The sequence below is a fragment of the Hemitrygon akajei genome, chromosome 10 (assembly GCF_048418815.1).
Source record: "Hemitrygon akajei chromosome 10, sHemAka1.3, whole genome shotgun sequence".
Lineage (NCBI taxonomy): Eukaryota > Metazoa > Chordata > Chondrichthyes > Myliobatiformes > Dasyatidae > Hemitrygon > Hemitrygon akajei.
The window spans coordinates 164,987,370-165,007,284 of record NC_133133.1 but is presented as its reverse complement, the minus strand read 5'-3'; the positions used below and the strand labels follow the sequence as shown (position 1 = coordinate 165,007,284).

Genomic DNA, 19,915 nt, shown 5'->3' with positions numbered 1-19,915 from the left:
ACTCAACATCAGTAAGATGAAAGAGCTGATTGTCGACTTCAGGAAGGGTAAGACTAAGGAACACATACCAATCCTCATAGAGGGACCAGAAGTGGAGAGATTGAGCAGCTTCAAGTTCCTGGATATCAAGTTCTCTGAGGATCTAACCTGGTCCTAACATATCGATGTAGTCATAAAGAAGGCAAGACAGCAGCTATACTTTATTAGGAGTTTGAAGCAATTTGGCATGTCAACAAATACACTCAAAAACTTCTATAGTTGTACTGTGGAGAGCATTCTGACAGGCTGCATCACTGTCTGGTATGGAGGGGCTACTGCACAGCACCGAAAGAAGATGCAGAAGGTTGTAAATCTAGTCAGCTCCATCTTGGGTACTAGCCTACAAAGTACCCAGGACATCTTTAGGGAGCGGTGTCTCAGAAAGGCAGCGTCCATTATTAAAGACCTCCAGCACCCAGAGCATGCCCTTTTCTCACTGTTACCATCAGGTAGGAGATACAGAAGCCTGAAGGAACACACTCAGCGATTCAGAAACAGCTTCTTCCCCTCTGCCATCCGATTCCTAAATGAACATTGAAGCTTTGGACACTACCTCACTTTTTTAATATACAGTATTTCTGTTTTGCATGTTTTTTAATACTCTCTTCAATATACGTAATTGATTTACTTATTTATTATTATGTTTTTTTTTCTCTCTCTGCTAGATTATGTATTGCATTGAACTGCTGCTGCTAAGTTAACAAATTTCACATCGCATGCCGGTGATAATAAACCTGATTCTGATTCTGAACTTCAGGTTGTGTACCGTATACATTCTCTGATATTAAGTGGAACCACTGCAGTACAGAAACTGCAACTATATATCGGTACTGTAACACTTATAATGTAGTGTTACATCAAGTGTCTGTTATTGTTTCTTGTAATATCTTATGCTATATTATTTATGGTTGCTTGAGGTTGTTATAGCTGGGGGTGGGGTGGGTGGTAGTAATAGGGATAAGCGCCCACTACCTATAAAATGCTCTCAGTGGCGTGCACCTCAAATAGCCTCTAACAACTAAGTCCAGCTCCTGGCCTTCACATGTAGCTTAGCTACTAAGCCCAGCAGAACAGTTTCTATTGACAGGAGAAGGGGCAAAGGCAGGTTACTGGCACCTTAAAACCAGCTGCTTTGGGCAGATGGGACTCATCAGCTGTGGTTGGCAGCTCATTAAGAAGGAAAACTCTGATCTCAAACCTCCGCTGCCTTGGGGCTGTACCCACACATGGGGAAGGCTTCGGAAGCAAACCCCAAGGAAAAAATCCAGAGCTGGAGTCCCTAAGGCAACTCTACATTGAGTTCAATGCTGACTGGCAACTCCTGCTAGTGCCAAAATGTATCCGTCTCCGTCAATCCTTTGGGCTCATCGGATATGTGGAGGGGAGAGTCCACTGCATCGGCAACAGTTCGCTCTGCAAGCTATCTTGGTAGATAGGACACAATATCTCTGGTCAACCTCAACCAACGGAGACCTCAGATATCATTTATAATACTTACATTGTCTTAGCATTATGTTGTCGTCGTTGAGTGCTGTCTACTTGTTGTCAGTGTACGGATAGGGTTTTCATGCCAGGCTTTTCTCCTGCACAGATACAGCTGCTGCCCATGTTGGGACCCGGCCGGATTCGAACTCAGGACCATCTACCTCAAAGTCCATTGCTGATGCCACTACACCACCGGTTGGCCCAAATGATGTGATGTGCACTGTATTACTTGAGTTTAACTAACTTTTAAAAATAATGGAGTTATGCTGCTCTACAACTTTTAGCTTGCTTTACCCCACACAGAAAGATTCAGGACTGGGTACAGATAATGTCTATATGGGAGAACCATCTAAAGATCAGAACAGGAGGGTTTGTAAAGGAGAGTGAAAGCCCAGTGTATAGGTAAGATGAGGGTCAAAGAGCAAGGGAATTGTCTTGAATGTCTGTAAGGCAAACACCAGAAGGCAACAATAGTGACACCAAAACACAACTTAATGAGAAGTCTGCATTACCTGTTCCAAAGCTTCTCTGTAAGTAATCCTTTGTATAGTCCCTGTGACTGGGCTGTCGTGAATGATGGCAACTTGGTCTCCCCGCCCACTTTCAACATGATGATCTAGTGCATTATAGCACACATTAAGTTCACCATCAACAAACCTGAAATATATAACAGAAAGGCAAGCATTTTTTGAGTTTCCTCATTAAATCAGTTGAACTGTGCATAAATGTTTACAGCTGGGTCCGAAGATGGCTCTTCAGCAACAAACCCTTTGAAGATTTGTATACTCTGGGTAAATTCAGTGATTATTTTATTATACTGTATGGGAGATATAACATCTCCACTGTTTCTACCAGGACTCATTATTCTCCGGTACCAGGTTCCCTCTCTGTCATTGCATGTGTGAAACGAAAGGAGATCTCCAGCATTTCTACTGGCAAACACACACACACCCCCCCCCCCCCCCGTGAAAACTGATCGATAGATAATGTTAACAACGTTCAAGTCCTCCATTACTGCCAACACACAAAAATATAAGATGCAAATTAGCTTTGACTAAAGGACAGGGTTACTTAGAATCACTGCAGTTCAGGGAGGAAAGTTGACAGATTACCTGCCGGAGGGTAAAAATGCAGCAGCTCACTTCAGATAAGCGGCCTTTTATGGAAAATTGAAGATGAGTCATGCAGAATGAATGGTATGACAGAAGAGAATTTATCCTATTAGATGAGTAACCTACATCTTGGACTATTTATCCAGAGGCAAGAGTTCAATTCCCATTATGAGTAACTTAAATCCAAGTAATTAAATAATTCATGGGGGTGGGGGGAGGGCTGCTATCAGTAACTGTGGCTACAAAACTATTAAAAGATTTGGGCAACACAAACACACACACACAAAATGCTGGAGGAACTCAGCATATCAGGCAGCGTCTATGAAGGGAAATTAACATTTGACCTCTCGGGTCAAGACCCTTCATCGGGACTGGAAATTAAGAGGATTATGAAGGGTCTTAGCCCAAAACATTAACTGTTCCAAGTGAATAGCATCTTGCGAGTATATTGTAGACAGCGACTGCAGAGATCCAAAAAGGCAGCTTGCCAACATCTTTTCAATGGGAATAAAGGATGGAAAATAAGTACGGTAGTTGTTTTGCATGCAAAGTTTCTCCTCCACAATGCTGCTTCAGCTGCTGAGTTCCTCCAGCATGTTGTGTGTGCTCTCAAAATGTCTAGCATCTTCAGAATGTAGTGTCTGTAGAAGGCCTTTGTGACTCCAGACACAGTAATGTGGCTGACTTTTAGCTACCCACCGAAGTAGTCTCACACATCATTCAGATCAGGGGCAATTAAGAACATGCAATAAATACTGACTTCATCAACATCAAAACCTAACAGAAACTAAATAAAATTAAATTAGAATAATCAGGACATGATACTAGTAGTTTCACATATCTACTTCTTCCCTTCCAAGTAACACACCTTTCTAACTTTAAAATAGATTGTCATTGAGCTAAAAGCAGAAGCTTTCAAGTGAATAGCATTTTGAGTGTTTTGTAGACGTGGACTGCAGAGATCCAAAAAGGCAGCTTGCCAACATCTTTTCAATGGAAATAAAAGATGGAAAATTAATAGTTGTCTTGCATGCAAAGTTTATTTTCTTTTACAACAAAAAGTTAAAAGCTAGGCATCCTAAGGATAAATGGTAGCTTTCAAAAGTTGTTTAACCATCTGTAAAAATAGTTTAAAATATGAGGAAAAGTATCACCTTAGTGGATAAGCAGACACAAGAGATTCTGCAGATGCTGAAAATCCCAAGCAGCACACAGAAAATGCTGGAGGAACTCAACTGGTCAGGAACATCTTTGGAGAGGAATAAACAGCTGATGATTTGAGCCCAAACCCTTCGCCAGGACTGGGAGAAAAGGTTTCTCATGAGTTCCTTCTTCCTTTCCAGTCCTGAAGAAGTGTCTTGACCTGAATCATCGGCTGCTTATTCCTCTCTATAGACACTCTCTGACCTGTTGTGTTCCTCCAGCATTTTGTGCGTGTTGATCATAGCAGATAACTCTTTTGGACAGCTAAACCAGACAGCTAAACATTTAACCAGGTTAAATGTTGTAACTTTGCTGCACGCACCATTGAGCACACCTACAAGAAGTGTTATCACAGAATAGCAGAATTCGTCACCAGGACACGCTCTCTTCTCACTGCTGTCATCAGGAAGGTGGTACAGGAGCCTGAGGACCCGCATCACCAGGTCAGGAACAGTTATTACCCCTCTACCAGGATCTTGAACCAAAGGGGATAACTTCGCTTAACTTCACTTGCCCCATCATTGAAATGATCCCACAACCTATAGACTCACTTTCAAAGACTCTTCATCTCGTATTCTTGATATTTATTGCTTATTTATTTATTAATTCTTTATTTCAGCATTTGCACAGTTTGTTGTCTTTTGCACACTGGTTGAATGCCCAAGTTGGTGCATTGATTCTATTATGGTTATTATCCTATTATGGTTTTACTGAGAGTGGCTTCTAGAAAATGAGTTGCAGGGTTGTATATGGTGACATATATGTACTTCGGTAATAAATTTAGTTTGACCTTTATGATGATTCTATAAACATATATTTTATTTGAAATAAAGCCATATTGAATATTGATTTAAGAAACCTTCTTGTGCCATCTGAACCATTTTGTAAATTGACTCAGTCCATCTAAACTTTTTGATTCCACGTGTTGGCTCCAAATTATTTATGCAAGTGCTATTGATTCACTGATGAAGTATTATGTTTAACCAGGAATCTGCAGTTGCAATGACAACAAATCTAGCACCATCACTAATGAATGGCAGACACCAACCATTGAGCATATGTACATGAAATGCTGTTGTAGGAAAACAGCATCTATCAGAGCTCCTCACCACCCAGGCCACACTCTTTTCTCGCTGCTGCCATCAGGTAAAAGGTGCAGGTGCCTCAAGGACTCACACCACCAGGTTCAAGAACAGTTAGTACCCCTCAACCATCAGGCTCTTGAACAAAAGTGGATAACTACTCCCACTTGTCCATCCTTTGAGATGTTCCCACAACCAATTATCTCACTTTAAAGACTCGTCATCTTATTATTTCTTGCACTCCTTATTTATTGCCGTTTATTTATATTTGCCTTTGCACTGTTTGTTGTCTTCTATGCTCTACTTCCTTTTCATTGATCCTGTTTATAGTTACTATTCTATAGATTTGGTGAATATGCCTGCAGGAAAAAGCATCAGTTACAGGTGGTGGCATACATGTACTCTGATAATAAATTTGATGTTGAACTTTGTACATTAAGGATACAAAGCTGGGTTTTGCCGGCGGCTATGGGCCTCCAGTTAGCTGTGGCAATCCTTCAGGATGTAATGGACAGAGAAAGTGGTTTGTTGTCAACAGTAATTTACTGAGACCCGGTCTTTTACGACTCTTAATTGCACAAAAACGTAATAAAACGTCCCAAGCAGCTTGACGAGCGTTATCAAACTAAACATGACGGCTTGGCACAAAATAAATATCAGCCCTAAGTATCAAAAGCTTGGTCAGAGCAATAATTTAAGAGCTGCATCTTGAAGACAGGAAGAGAGACAAAGACTGGAGAAGGAATTTGAGAGGTTACGTCATTCGCTAAAGACACGTTTTTTTTGCCAGCGGTGGCAAAGTAATTTACGTACAATCAAGGGCAGATATCTCACAGGTTTCTTACATGGATGGCGATTAAAGACACTGGGAGTGTAATTTCTGCCTAAATGTTAAAACATAATACAGATTTTTTTTTGAATCAAGGCTTTGGTGGAAAGCGAACTTACACGCATGGGGAAGGTGAGAAGTACTAGGTGCATGTCGGGACACGAACACCTCAATTGTAATAAAGAAAGCCAGCCAGAAGTGATCCTCACTAATCAAACCTAGACGGAGGCACAGTTCAGCAGGTATGAGGTTGAAGTAGTATAACATTATGGAAATTTAAACAGGTTCACCCTGCAGAACGTGAAATGTGATTTATCTCACCGTTTGATGTGACATCAAAGATGCCATTCAAGTTTGAATGGGCTCTTACTCACTGCAACATATCTGGCGCAAAGTGCCTATGCTAACTCCCAGCGCGGTAATCCCATCCTCTTTATTTCCCAGTTGACGCGCAATTCATCCTTTCTCGCGTGCTCATCAAGTCTGGGTTGATATGCCTTTTTCCACTTAACTGCTCTCTGGGCTAATTTACAATTCGCCAAGTAACCCGTCGCATCTCTCCATGCGGAATGAAACGGGAGTGCGCGGGGGAATTCATACAATCACGGGAGATTGTGGAAACTGCACACGGTCAACACCCGACGTCAGGATTGAACGCAGATCCCTGGTGGTGGGAGGCAGCAGCTCTAACTTGAAGATACTTACTGCTAAACAACTATTTAAAAACTGCTCTATTCGTTTTTGTTGATATTCCAGTTATTTTTGTTTAAATTTCAAACACCACCTTAATTTCATGAGCGTATACAATCTTGATTTCCATTCATGTAGCGTTTTTAAAGTTATCACCATTTTAGCGCCCGAAATTTTGTCACCTTAATCTCTCAGTAATACAGTATCTATTTCAGAATTAATCAGTTGCCACCAGCAGTGAATTGCCGACTGTCCTCTCACGCGGGTACTGTTAATGGGTAACTAACAGTACCCATTTGCCTTTGGCAACGTCCTGGGTTCAAACCCACTTTCAACTCGGTTGTTTGGGGATCGCATACCAACCACTCAGGGAAAGATGAAACGTCTACCGCCAATCTCCCGGATGCCCCCATGGGGGAGGGGGGGGCATTTACACTTTTACAGAAGTTACTTACCAGCGCACAAAAGGCGGATTTGAAAAATCCAGAGTCTTTTGCCACGGTTTGAACCAGGCAATGTCTTGGGCACATTCGCTCCAAAACTCTTCTGGTTCCTCGATAGATCTGCGGAACGCATCCTCGTAAGTTGTGTCTGCGGCTGAACAACTTAGAGAGCGGCGAAACCTCCGCCGCGTCCCGTGATTCTGCAGCAAGCCGGGAGACCCAGTGAGGTATGCCGGGCGGACCCACGCCGTCCCAAACCCGGCGCCGGACCACGGCAGCCGAGCCCTCCGCACCCCGCTGCCGCTACAGTCGAGCTTGCAAGCTTCCTTTCCGAAGCGCACAACCTGTCGAACCGGCTCAGAAAGTCTGATCAAGGACAACCTATTCGCTTTTAGAGAACTCAGTTGCATTTTCCCCCCAGAACTTCACTCGCGGCTTGGCACCTCAAAGTGAGTCCAACCTTGCGAAAGTGCTATCGTCACGCTGAGGGTTCTGCCAGGATTAACGCCGCCCAGCGGCTGAGGAAACCGAAATTCCTTCCCCCTCCCCACCTGCGAATCTTACCTAAAACAAAGTGAAAAGACACGATGGAAAGTGAACGCACGCATTTAACCCTCCAGATGAAGGGTTTCAGCCCGAAACGTCGTCACTACCTGCTCCCATAGGTGCTGTCTGGCCTGCTGAGTTCTGCCAGCATTTTGTGTTTTTATTTGTTTCCAGCATCTGCAGATTCACTCGTGTTGCACACATTTAAAAGTTTCATTTCACCGCTTCACGCAGTGTTTTTCTTTTTACTCCCGCTTGAGTCGGAGCTGCTGAAAGTGGGAAATCAAATGGGAATTCACCGAAAGCTGCTGATCTGTACTTGGGAGCAGAGCAGCACAGCACGGAAACAACCCCGGCCACTCAGCCCTGCTCGTCCATTCCGACCAAAATGCCCGCCTAAACGAGTCCCACTTGCTTACGATTGGCACACATTCCTCTAAAACTGTTCTCATTCACATACCCGTCCAAGTGTCTGTTATATGTAGGTCGTTGTACTTGCCTCAACCACTTCCTCTGGCAGTTCATTCCTTTTATGGGCTACCCTCTGAACGAAGAAGTTGCCTCTTTTAAAACTCTCCCCTTAAACCTCTGCTCTCTAGTTCTCAATTCCTCCACCCGAGGAGAAAAACCTGTGTGCATTCACCTTATCTATCCCCTCATGATTTCACACAGGTCTCCATTACCCCTCATTATCTTATGCTGTAATGAATTAAGTAACAACCTACTCAACCTCTGTCTATAGCCCAATTTCTGTACTTACTGTCCTGATTGATGAAAGCCAAGTTGCCAAATCCTTCTTCACCATCCTTCTATCTGTGACAATACTTCAAAGGAACCATGTACTTGGGTCACTCTCTTTGACACTGACACTATCAAGTGCTCTTGGAAGTTTGGCTTCATTTTCATGTTTGTCCTACAATAGCATGAACCAATTTCAGTGAGGTCCCGTGTCAAATGAAATTGTGATATTGCAATAAAAATGATTTGAAAATTCATTTGTGTTCTTTTCTAATTCTGAAATAGCTATTAGCATATATTTTCACAAACAAAGGAGACATACACATGTCAAACCATAAGAAATCATTTTATTAGTGTTATAGAAAACATGTAATAGCATATGGAAAATAAATGGTTCAGTAGCTGTACAGAAGACAAACTAATATTTCTCATCTACTAAATGAGCTAATCTCCAGAATGCCAAACTTGCATGCATCTCTCCCTCCCTCCCTCCATACTCTCGCCTTTTTGCCATTCTCGTCCCTATCTTCTCACTATCCAACTCAGCACTAACATTAGAGAGGATTCTACCTGCACTTCTCTCCTTCTCCTCTCCCCCTGCACAGAAGGAATTTCCCTGGTTTTATACCCATCAAACCCTTTACACTACGAGGGGTGATTGATATGTTCCTGGCAGGTAGAAGAAGTCAATTTTAGAAAACCTAGCACATTTATTTTTCAACATAGTCCCCTCCTACATGTACACAATTAGTCCAGCGGTCGTGGAGCATACGGATCTTGGACCTCCAGGTGGTCCACAGCAGTGGTGATTGATTAAGTTCGTGGCCTAAGATAGAAAGAGATGAGTTATACAGCTCTCGTTATATACACGGGCAGGTCAACTCTTTGACTGATGATGCAGAAACTTTGAATTTAATAACTCATCTCCTTCTACCTTAGGACACGGACTTATCAATCACCCCATGCAGTGGACCACTTCTGGAGGTCCAAGACTTCTACAAAGAAGGGACCGTATGCTCCATGACTGTATGCTGGACTAAGTGTGCAAATGTAGGAAAAATGAATCTGCTGGGTTTTCTAAAATTGACTCCTCCTACCTTAGGCCATGAACTTATCAATCACCCCTTGTAGTATTTTCCCATGAAATTCCCATATATTTGGTACTTGCACAATCTTTCAAGTTTTTCACCATTACCCACTATCATGGCTGTAAACTTATACTCCCTTAACTTTCTTAAGCATTGCTATGGACTGGTTCTCTTGTATTTTCTCAAAGCAATTCCGCTCCAAGCTAACAGCATTTTGCCTTTCAGTTTACCATTTTATTATAGCGTATTCCAAGGAGGAATTACTTTACACCTCCTTAGAGATAACATCCCAACATCCCAACAACAATCTTGTTCCTGTGGTGTTTATGTTACCGTGTTCGGATACGGCACAAGTGCGGAGTGAGAGACACTGAAGCAGGTCGATAGTTCACAGCCTTTAATATGAACAGTGTTAAAGGGAAAATAAAGCAATAAATGCTAGGCCAAAACAGGGTCGTTAACTAAAACTCTCAAAAGGAAAACACTGCGGCTGAAAAGAATATCTAAACATTAAACGAATATCGCTAGTCTTCAGAGTCGGTTGATGTGAAAGTCCAATATCTCAGGGAAGGGTGAATGCAAACAGCAGCAAAGCATTGCTATGCTCTGTCCAAGTCTCGACAAGCATTATGATGACAAGAATAGAGTTAAATACTACCACGATTAAATAATAATTACCTGACACTTGCAAATTCACAAAAAACTACTGCGCTGCTGAATCCATGGTTGTGACAGTTTGACCTTACAACTAACAAAATTTGTGTAGGAATGTGGTTAATATTAAGAAATGATGGGAACCTGTTCAGCCTGCACTCTAAAGCTGAGGTTAAACATCAGCAGGTGACTCCGGATACAACTTGCATTTACACACATATGAAGGCTAGATTCCAGGAAATTCACCAAGGAAAACAAAAATATGGAACAGCCAGGCACAAGAGAAAGAATATCCTGGAACCTGGAGCAAAAAAAAAGCAAACTGCTGCAGGAACTCAGCAGATCAAGCAGCTTCTGTGGAGGCAAAGTGATGTTAATCATTTACCAAGCTACCACAGCGCATTACACTTTAGAACTCTTCCTGTATTTCAGCAGTAATAGCTCAGCAAAAAAATGTATTGATGATGAAATTCATCACCATTTCAATGCAGCAGAACAGCCTGGGGTCAATTGAATGAAAGGACTAATGAAGACCATAAGACTATAAGATATAAGAACAAGTTCATTTAGCCCATCGAGTATGCTCATCATTTCATCATGGCTGGTACACTTCTCTCTCAGCCCCAATCCCTTGCCTTCTCCCCTTATCTCTTCATGCCCTGACTAATCAAGAACCTATCAGCCTCTGCCTTAAATATGCCCAATGATTTGGCCTCCACAGCAATGAATTCCACAACTTCACTTCTCCCTGGCTAAAGAAGTTGCTTCTCATCTCCATTCTAAATGGACAACCTTCTATTCTGAGGTTGGGTACTCGGGTCTTAGACTCCTCCACCATAGGAAACATTCACTCCACGTCCACTCTATCAAGGCCTTTCAACATTCGATAAGCTTCAATGAAATCTCCACTCATTCTTCTGAATTCCAGTGAGTACTGGCCTAGAGCCATCAAATATTTCTCATATGATAAGCCTTTCATTCCTAGAATCATTTTTGTGAACCTCCTTTGAACCCCCTCCAATCTCAACACAACATTTCTTAGATAAGGGGCCCAAAACTGCTCACAATACTCCAAGGGAGGCCTCACCAGTGCTTTATAAAGCCTCAAAATTACACCCTTGCTTTTTTATGTTCTAGTGGTCTCAAAATGAGTGCTAACATTGCATCTGCCTTCATTACCACCAACTCAACCTGCAAATTAACCTGTAAGGAATCCTGTATGAGGACTCCCAAGTCCTTTTGCACTTAAGATTTTTGCATTTTCTCTCTATTTAGAAAATGGTCTATGTTTTTATTTCTTCTACCAAAGTTCATGACTATACACTTCCTGACATTGTATTCCATCTGCCACCTCTTTGCCCATTCTCCTAATCTGTCTAAGTCCTTCCGTAGCCACATTACTTCCGCAAAACTACCTGTCCTTCCACCTACCTTCAGATCATCTGCAAACTTTGCAACAGTACCAACAATTCCATCATCCAAATCATTGACATAGTGGGTGAATATTTGGCAAATGAGTCTAATGTGAGAAGATAGGAAGTCATGCGTTCTGGTAAGTCCTTCTGCAACCTTCCTGCTTCCCCAGCACCACCTGCCCCTCCACCTATCTTTGTACATAGAAAACATAGAACATAGAAAAATATAGAAAACATAGAAAACCTACAGCACAATACAGGCCCTTTGGCCCACAAAGATGTGCGGAGCACGTCCCTACCTTAGAAATTACTAGGCTTACCTATAGCCCTCTATTTCACTAAGCTCCATGTACATATGTAAAAGCCTCTTAAAAGACCCTATCATATCCACCTCCACCACCGTGGCTGGCAGCCCATTCCACGCACTCACCACTCTCTGCGTAAACAACTTACCCCAGACACGGTGGTCAGCAGCACAGGGGCGCCGCAGGGAACCGTACTCTCTCCGGTCCTGTTCACCCTGTACACATCAGACTTCCAATATAACTCGGAGTCCAGCCATGTGCAGAAGTTCGCTGATGACGCGGCCATAGTGGGGTGTGTCAGGAATGGACAGGAGGAGGTATAGGAAACTGATACAGGACTTTGTGATATGGTGCAACTCAAACTACCTGCGTCTCAATATCACCAAGACCAAGGAGATGGTGGTGGACTTTAGGAGATCTAGGCCTCATATGGAGCCAGTGATCATTAATGGAGAATGTGTGGAGCAGGTTAAGACCTACAAGTATCTGGGAGTACAGTTAGACGAGAAGCTAGACTGGACTGCCAACACAGATGCCTTGTGCAGGAAGGCACAGAGTCGAATGTACTTCCTAAGAAGGTTGGCGTCATTCAATGTCTGTAGTGAGATGCTGAAGATGTTCTATAGGTCAGTTGTGGAGAGCACCCTCTTCTTTGTGGTGGCGTGTTGGGGAGGAAGCATTAAGAAGAGGGACGCCTCACGTCTTAATAAGCTGGTAAGGAAGGCGGGCTCTGTCGTGGGCAAAGTACTGGAAAGTTTAACATCGGTAGCTGAGCGAAGGGCGCTGAGTAGGCTACGGTCAATTATGGATAACTCTGAACATCCTCTACATAGCACCATCCAGAGACAGAGAAGCAGTTTCAGCGACAGGTTACTATCGATGCAATGCTCCTCAGACAGGATGAAGAGGTCAATACTCCCCAATGCCATTAGGCTTTACAATTCTACCGCCAGGACTTAAGAACTTTTTAAAGCTATTATTAATGCTTTTTGAGATGGTGATTTAGATGCATATCATATTTTTTACTGAGTTAAGTATTGTATGTAATTAGTTTTGCTACAACAAGTGTATGGGACATTGGAAAAAAGTTGAATTTCCCCATGGGGATGAATAAAGTATCTATCTATCTATCTATCTATCTATCTATCTATCTATCTATCTATCTATCTATCTATCTATCTATCTATCTATCTATCTATCTATCTCCTCTGTACCTACTCCCCAGCACCTTAAACCTGTGTCCTCTTGTGGCAACCATTTCAGCCCTGGGAAAAAGCCTCTGACTGTCCACACGATCAATGCCTCTCATCGCCTCATACAACTCTATCAGGTCACTTCTCATCCTCCGTCGCTCCAAGGAGAAAAGGCCGAGTTCACTCGACCTACTCTCATAAAGCATGCTCCCCAATCCAGGCAAAATCCTTGTAAATCTCCTCTGCACACTTTCTATGGCTTCTACGTCCTTTCTATAGTGAGGCAACCAGAACTGAGCATAGTACTCCAAGTGGGGTCTGACCAGGGTCCTATATAGCTGCAACATTACGTCTCGGCTCCTAAATTCAATTCCACGATTGATGAAAGCCAGTACACCGTACACCTTCTTAACCACAGAGTCAACCTGCACAGCTGCTTTGAGCATCCTATGGACTCGGACCCCAAGATCCCGATGATCCTCCACACAGCCAAGAGTCTTACCATTAATACTATATTCTGCCATCATATTTGACCTACCAAAATGAACCACTTCACACATATTGGGGTTGAACTCCATCTGCCACTGCTCAGCCCAGTTTTGCATCCTGTCAATGTCCCGCTGTAATTTCTGACAACCCTCCACACTATCCACAACACCTCCAACCTTTGTTACTAACCTCCAAACTTACTAACCCAACCCTCCACTTCCTCATCCAGGTCATTTATAAAAATCAAGAAGAGTAAGGGTCCCAGAACAGATCCCTGAGGCACACCACTGGTGACCGACCTCCATGCAGAATATGACCCATCTACAACCACTCTTTGCCTTCTGTTGACAAGCCAGTTCTGGATCCACAAAGCAATGTCCCCTTGGATCCCATTCCTCCTTAATTTCTCAGTAAGCCTTGCATGGGGTACCTTATCAAATGCCTTGCTGAAATCTATATACACTACATCTACTGCTCTTCCTTCATTAATGTGTTTAGTCACATCCTCAAAAAAATTCAATCAGGCTCATAAGGCACACCTGCCCTTGACAAAACCATGCTGACTATTCCTAATCATATTATATCTCTCCAAATGTTAATAAATCCTGCCTCTCAGGATCTTCTCCATCAACTTACTAACCACTGAAGTAAGACTCACTGGTCTATAATTTCCTGGGCTATCTCTACTCTCTTTCTTGAATAAAGGAACAACATCTGCAACCCTCCAATCCTCTGGAACCTCTCCCGTCCCCACTGATGATGCAAAGATCATCACCAGAGGCTCAGCAATCCCCTCACTCACCTCCCACAGTACCTGCAAGCTTGACCGTGAAACCATCAATTCCATCATCCAAATCATTGACATATAATGTAAAAATAAGCAGGCCCAACACTGACCCCTGCTGCACACCACAAGTCACCAGCATCCAATTAGGAAAGCCTCCCTTTATTCCCACACTTTGTCTTCTGCCAATCAGCCAATGCTCTGTTAATGCTGGTTTTTCTTGTAACACCATAATAGTAGATAATGGTGAAAAACTTGAACAGTGAATTGATTGTGCAAGGACCAATGCCTGCGGCCTGCAACCTAGGGCTGATTACCTCCCTGTAGCTCCAATCTATCACGTTTCCCATATGAGCCGAGCATCGTCAAACCACAGCTCCATTTTCCTAACATGTATTCTGAGGAGATGAAACTCGGTGCACCTGGTGCATATGTGGTTATCTGGGAGGCTGGAGGTCTCCCAGATTTCCCACATCTCACACACAGAACAAAGCACAGCTCTTGGAGCCATTCTCAGTGCTCTAACGATGCCCTAACAGATGAGGAATTAAGAATAAGAAGAATAAACTTACTAGGACTGTGCTCACCGAAGCCTGATGAACCAAAGCCACTCCAACACTGGCCCACTCAGACAGTGGCTGCTGCCTTATTTTTATTTGCTCTTTCTAATGAAGAACAAAATCTGATTGCCCACAGGACCTAGTGATCCCTGCCCTTCTATATGCTTCAGAGATCTGGTGTATCTAGAATAGACACTAGAAAAAAAAAATACTCTCCTCACAGAATGTTCCAAATTCACTGCAAAAATAAATGAACCATCATCATTTTCTCCCCAGCCCAATATCTCCGACACTGAGAGCATCTGGTTACTCTTAGTCTGCTTTGAGGAGCAGGCCACATCAGTCACGTGTTTGATACCAGAATCCTGAAACAGGCTCTCTATTCTGAGTTCTGTCCTGGGATGAGATTACCAACCAGAGAGTGAAAAAAGTTTCAAGGATGTTTTCAAATCCTCCTTGAAGAAGTACAGCATCACCACTGACCCCTGGGAACCTCTAGCCCATGACTGCTCAAAGAAAAGGAGCATTCAAAGGAGCTTGAGAACATTGAGTCAAAGTATCAGAAGCTCATAAAAGTGCTGGGTGAGTGAAGATAAAAATGCACTACCTCACAAACTATCTACCTACCCATCTCAGATCAATAACATCCTGATTCATGAAAGAGTCAGTGGTTTCTGAATTGGCTTCATCAACCTCCTCAGAACTTATAAATCATGAATGGAAGGAAGTCATCCTCAGTCTCAATGGACTGCCTAGCAAGGAAGAGAATTGCCTTCTTCTTTTCAAATCTCTTGTCATTATCACAAGTAAATAGGGTTGTAAAGTTAGTTTCTGGCACAGCTTCGTCATTATTTGCCATGTCGTATGACGTGCCATAATGCTCTTGACCATGATAGTTCTTGGCAAATTTTTCTGCAGAAGTGGTGTGCCATTGTCTTCTTCTGGGCAGTGTCTTTACAGGACAGGTGACCCCAGCCATTACCAGTACTCTTCAGAGATTGTCTACCTGGCGTCCGCGGTCACATAACCAGGATTTGTGATATGCGACAGCTATTCATACGACCATTCACCACCTGCCTCCATGGCTTCACATGATCATGATCTGGAGGCTAAGCAGGTGCTACACCTTGCCCAAGGGTGACCTGCAGGCTAGCGGAGGGAAACGGCCCCCCCTTACACCTCCTTTGGTACAAATGCATCTCCGCCCTGCAACCCCAGCGTATTCGCCTTCGTAATTAAAGAAATGCCAGTTTGTCATGCTGAAGTTGTGAAGGACACTGGTGAGGCTGAATTTGGAACATTGTTTGCAGTTCTGGTCACCTACCTGCAGGGAAGGTATTAATAGGCTTGAGAGAGTGCAGAGAAAATGCAAAGGATGCTGCCGGGACTTGAGGACATGACTGATAGGGATAGGTTAAATAGGTCAGGATTTTATTCACTGGAGCACAGGGAAATCAGGGGAGATCTTATAGAGGTATCCAAAAATTATGAGGGGTATGGATAGGTCATATGCCTGCAGGCTTTTTCACTTCAGATTGGGTGTGACTAGAACTAAAGGTCACGTTTAGGATGAAGGGTGAAATACTTAAGGAGACTCTGAGGGGGGGGTCCTCTTCAGTCAGAGCATGGTACAAGTGTAGAATGAATTGCCAGTCAGAGTGGTAGAAGTCCAGGAAGTTTGAATAGGTATATAGATGAGAGAGGTATGGAGAAGCATGGTCGAGGTGTGGGTAGATGGGGTTAGAAAATACTAGGCTAGAATAGACTAGATGGGCAAGAGGGCCTGTCTCTGTGCTATAGTACTCTAGGACTCTAATAATATATGTTTCAACTTAGAACATAATGTCCATTTTTAACTCTTAGTTAAATTAAGGACAATTAATTTACAAATTATCTTTAAAACAGTATATGGTATAAACATAATACATAAAAATATTATGAATGTAATTTGTATAGGCATGCCCTCTTTATCCTTTCAGATTCCATCAACAGTAACCTACTATACCAATAGCACAACCTATCTGTTTTATTTTAATTTACCTGTAGTCATTTGGACCACATATTTAGCTGCCCTGGCCAGGGTTTCTGAATCAGAGTTAGTGTAAAGCTAAGCTTAGAATAAGACCTGTGCACCAGCACTGAATTTCAGATTCAATTATTTTGAGATTAATTATTCTGCCATCTGTTGCTTCATGTCTCTGATCTGTAAGCACGCTGCCTTTAATTTTCAGGGCAGTAATTACATTGAATCTCTCATTTTCTCTTCCACAGCCTTAGACGAAAATAATATTTTTATTCTGAAGAACCTTAACTCACATCTTGGTAGTCTGCTAACCACCATGTGAGTAATTCAGGGCGGTGAATCATAAGAGGCTTATTCAGATACATACAGATTGTCATAGTAATTACTTGTTTCAATGCATGATTGGTTTATATATAAATATTTTACAAATCTAACGATTTTATCTTTACCTTTGAATAAACTGAAGATTTTTTTTCCCAGATCATCATAGAAATGAATCAAATAAGGCAAGACAAACAGTTTGTATTTTAATTGTTCAAGTAGCAATTGCAAATCCAGAAGGATTCTGGGAAATATTCTCATTTCCTCAAGAAAATACTCCCCTTTCCTGTTTTGGACCCATACTGTCTAAGGGTAACAATAGTACTTTGGATCAATTTCATCACGAAAGACATACTCTTTTCACAAGTTCATGAAATAATAAACCTTTCAACATGCAGGTAGATTGGGAAAAACAGGTTGGTGCTGGATCCCAACAGAGAGAATTTGTAAAATGCCCATCAGATGGCTTTTTAGAGCAGCTTGTAGTTGAGCCCACTTGGGGCAAGGCTTCTCTGGATTGGGTGCTGTGTGGTGAACCGGATTTGATTGGGGAGCTTAAGGTAAAAGAAACCATGGGAAGAAGTGGTCATAATATCATAGAATTTACTCTGCAATTTGAAAAGCAGAAGATGTAAAGGAGAAGGGAATTATAGAGGCATGAAGGAGGAGCTGGTGAAAGTTGATTGAAAGAGGACACCAGCAGGAATGATGGCAGAGCAGCAATGGCTGGTGTTTCTGGGAGCAATTCAGAAGGCACAGGAGAGATACATCCCAAAGAAGTATTCTAAAGGCAGGATGATGCAACCACGGTTGAAAGGGAATTCAAAGACAACATAAAAGCAAAAGTGAAAGCGTATAATAGAACAACAATTAGTGGTAAATTAGAGGGTTGGGAAGCTTTAAAAACAAACAGAAGGCAACTGAAAAAGCCATAAGGAGGGAAAAGATTAAATATGAAGGTAGACTAGCCAATAATATCAAAAAGGATACCAGAAGTATTTTCAGATATATAAAAAGTACAAGAGAGCCAAGAATAAGTATCAAACTGCTGGAGAAAGATGCTGGAGAAAATCTGAGGTGCAAAGGGACTTATGAGTCTTTGTGCAAGATTCCCTAAAAGTTAACTTGCAGTTTGAGTCGGTGGCAAGGAAGGCAAATGCAATATTACCAATCATTTCGAGAGGACTAGAATATAAAAGCAAGGATGTAGTGCTGAGGCCTTATAAAACAAGGGTTTTAATTTGCTGAAAATGATCACCTAAAATACATTTTTAAAAATTTTCATGCTTTATTGCTATTACAGTCTTATTTTGTTAAAACGAGATATATGTTGATGTATGTTGATCCACACCTCTGCTTATTTGCCCGTAGTCTGTCCATAACGTCCTGAAATGGACCTGAAACGTCTACCATAAATAAACGTGTTTGGTTACCAAAGTCTCAATCTCTTTTGGTTATCTGCTCCGTAACTTGGTTTGATAAAAATTATACAGAGTTCTTTGGAACATATTCACCACTTTAAATGTGCTGGAGATTGGTGAAAATACAGAATTATAGATACAGAACAATTTTTACCCCAGGGTCTCACTTTATTTATAGTTGATTGACTAATTCAAAGCAAATTGGCTTCAGAAAACCTGAAACTTATCTGGTACACTCCAATCCTCCCAGGGATTAGACAGCAAACAGAGTAGCTCAGAACTTAAATGCTTGTTGCATTACAAGCATACAAATAATAGGAACAAAGGTTTTGGCTCAACTGATCTGTTCCACACAAATACAATGCTTGATTCAAAACAAAATACAGTACGACTCGGAAAATTTGACACGCTCAGAACTTTGGTAGTGCTGGACTGACAGATTTTCCAGACTGTTCAATGTTATCACATTTATCACATCACCACACTACATTTAATTTAAACATTTCAGGTGTTACACAACAATACAATTTCAGAATCAAAATCAGGTTTACTATTGCTAGCATATGTTATGAAATCTGTTGTTTTTGCAGCAGTGGTACATTGCAATGCATAATAATAAAAAACTATGAACTACAGTGAATGTATATATATATATATAAAATAAATAGCTAAATTAAATAAATAGTGCAAAGAATGTTGGAGGTATTGTTCATGGGTTCAATGTCCATTCAGAAATCTGATAGCAGAGGAGAAATAGTTGGTCCGGAACATTTCTTAGTTCAGTGGTTTCAAGTATAATTCTGGTATCTTTAAAAATATCAGAATCAATGTCAGATTTATTATTACTGAATTAACTCATGACATTTGTTCTTTTATGGCAACAGTACAGTGCAATAATAAAAATATACTAAGTTACAATAAGAAATATTTACAAATAAGTAATGCAAAAAAAGAGAGCAAAATAGTGGTGTAGTGGTCATGGATTAATGGTCTGTTCAGAAATCTGATGGAGGAAAGAAGTTATTCCTAAAATGTTGCATATGTCTCTATAGCCTCCTGTGCCTCCTCCCTGGTGGTACAGGGAGGACTTATTTATTATTCCCTGGTGGTAGTAATGGGAAGAGTGCATGTTTTGAATGGTGGGGGTCCTTATGATAGATGCCGCCTTTTTGAGGCATGATCTTTTGAAGGTGTCCTCAAAAGTGAGGAAGCCAGTGCCCATGATGGAACTGACTGTGTTTACAATCAACTGCAGCTTTTTCATATCCTGTGCATTGGAGCCTCCATACCAGATAGTGATACATCCAGTTACAATGCTCTCCACGGTTCATCTGTAGAAATTTGTTTCTGTAACCCCTGAATTACCACCTGATGTGTGTCTACTATCTGATACATGTTTAGTAAAATATTTTAAAAGCTACACAAACTAATGCATTTACTTCTGTATGGTGTTAATGTGAAAACTTCACTTTAATTCATTCCTCAGTTTTTCCTG

At 41.8% G+C, this 19,915-nt stretch overlaps 1 protein-coding gene across 2 annotated transcripts in view; it reads right to left on the bottom strand.

Annotated features, from left to right (window-relative positions):
• Nucleotides 1–7,372, bottom strand: part of acss3 (acyl-CoA synthetase short chain family member 3) — a 92,686-nt gene extending 85,314 nt beyond the window's left edge. Inside the window, exons 1-2 of one of the 2 annotated variants that reach the window (XM_073059612.1) lie at nucleotides 6,896–7,372; nucleotides 2,037–2,181 (exon numbers count right to left, since the gene is read on the bottom strand). In XM_073059612.1, the coding sequence (XP_072915713.1) occupies nucleotides 2,037–2,181; nucleotides 6,896–7,293 (543 nt within the window). In that variant the 5' untranslated portion in view covers nucleotides 7,294–7,372. The remainder of the gene's footprint in view (nucleotides 1–2,036; nucleotides 2,182–6,895) is intronic. The other variant, XM_073059613.1, reaches the window with a different exon arrangement.
• Between the last annotated feature and the right edge of the window lie 12,543 nt (nucleotides 7,373–19,915).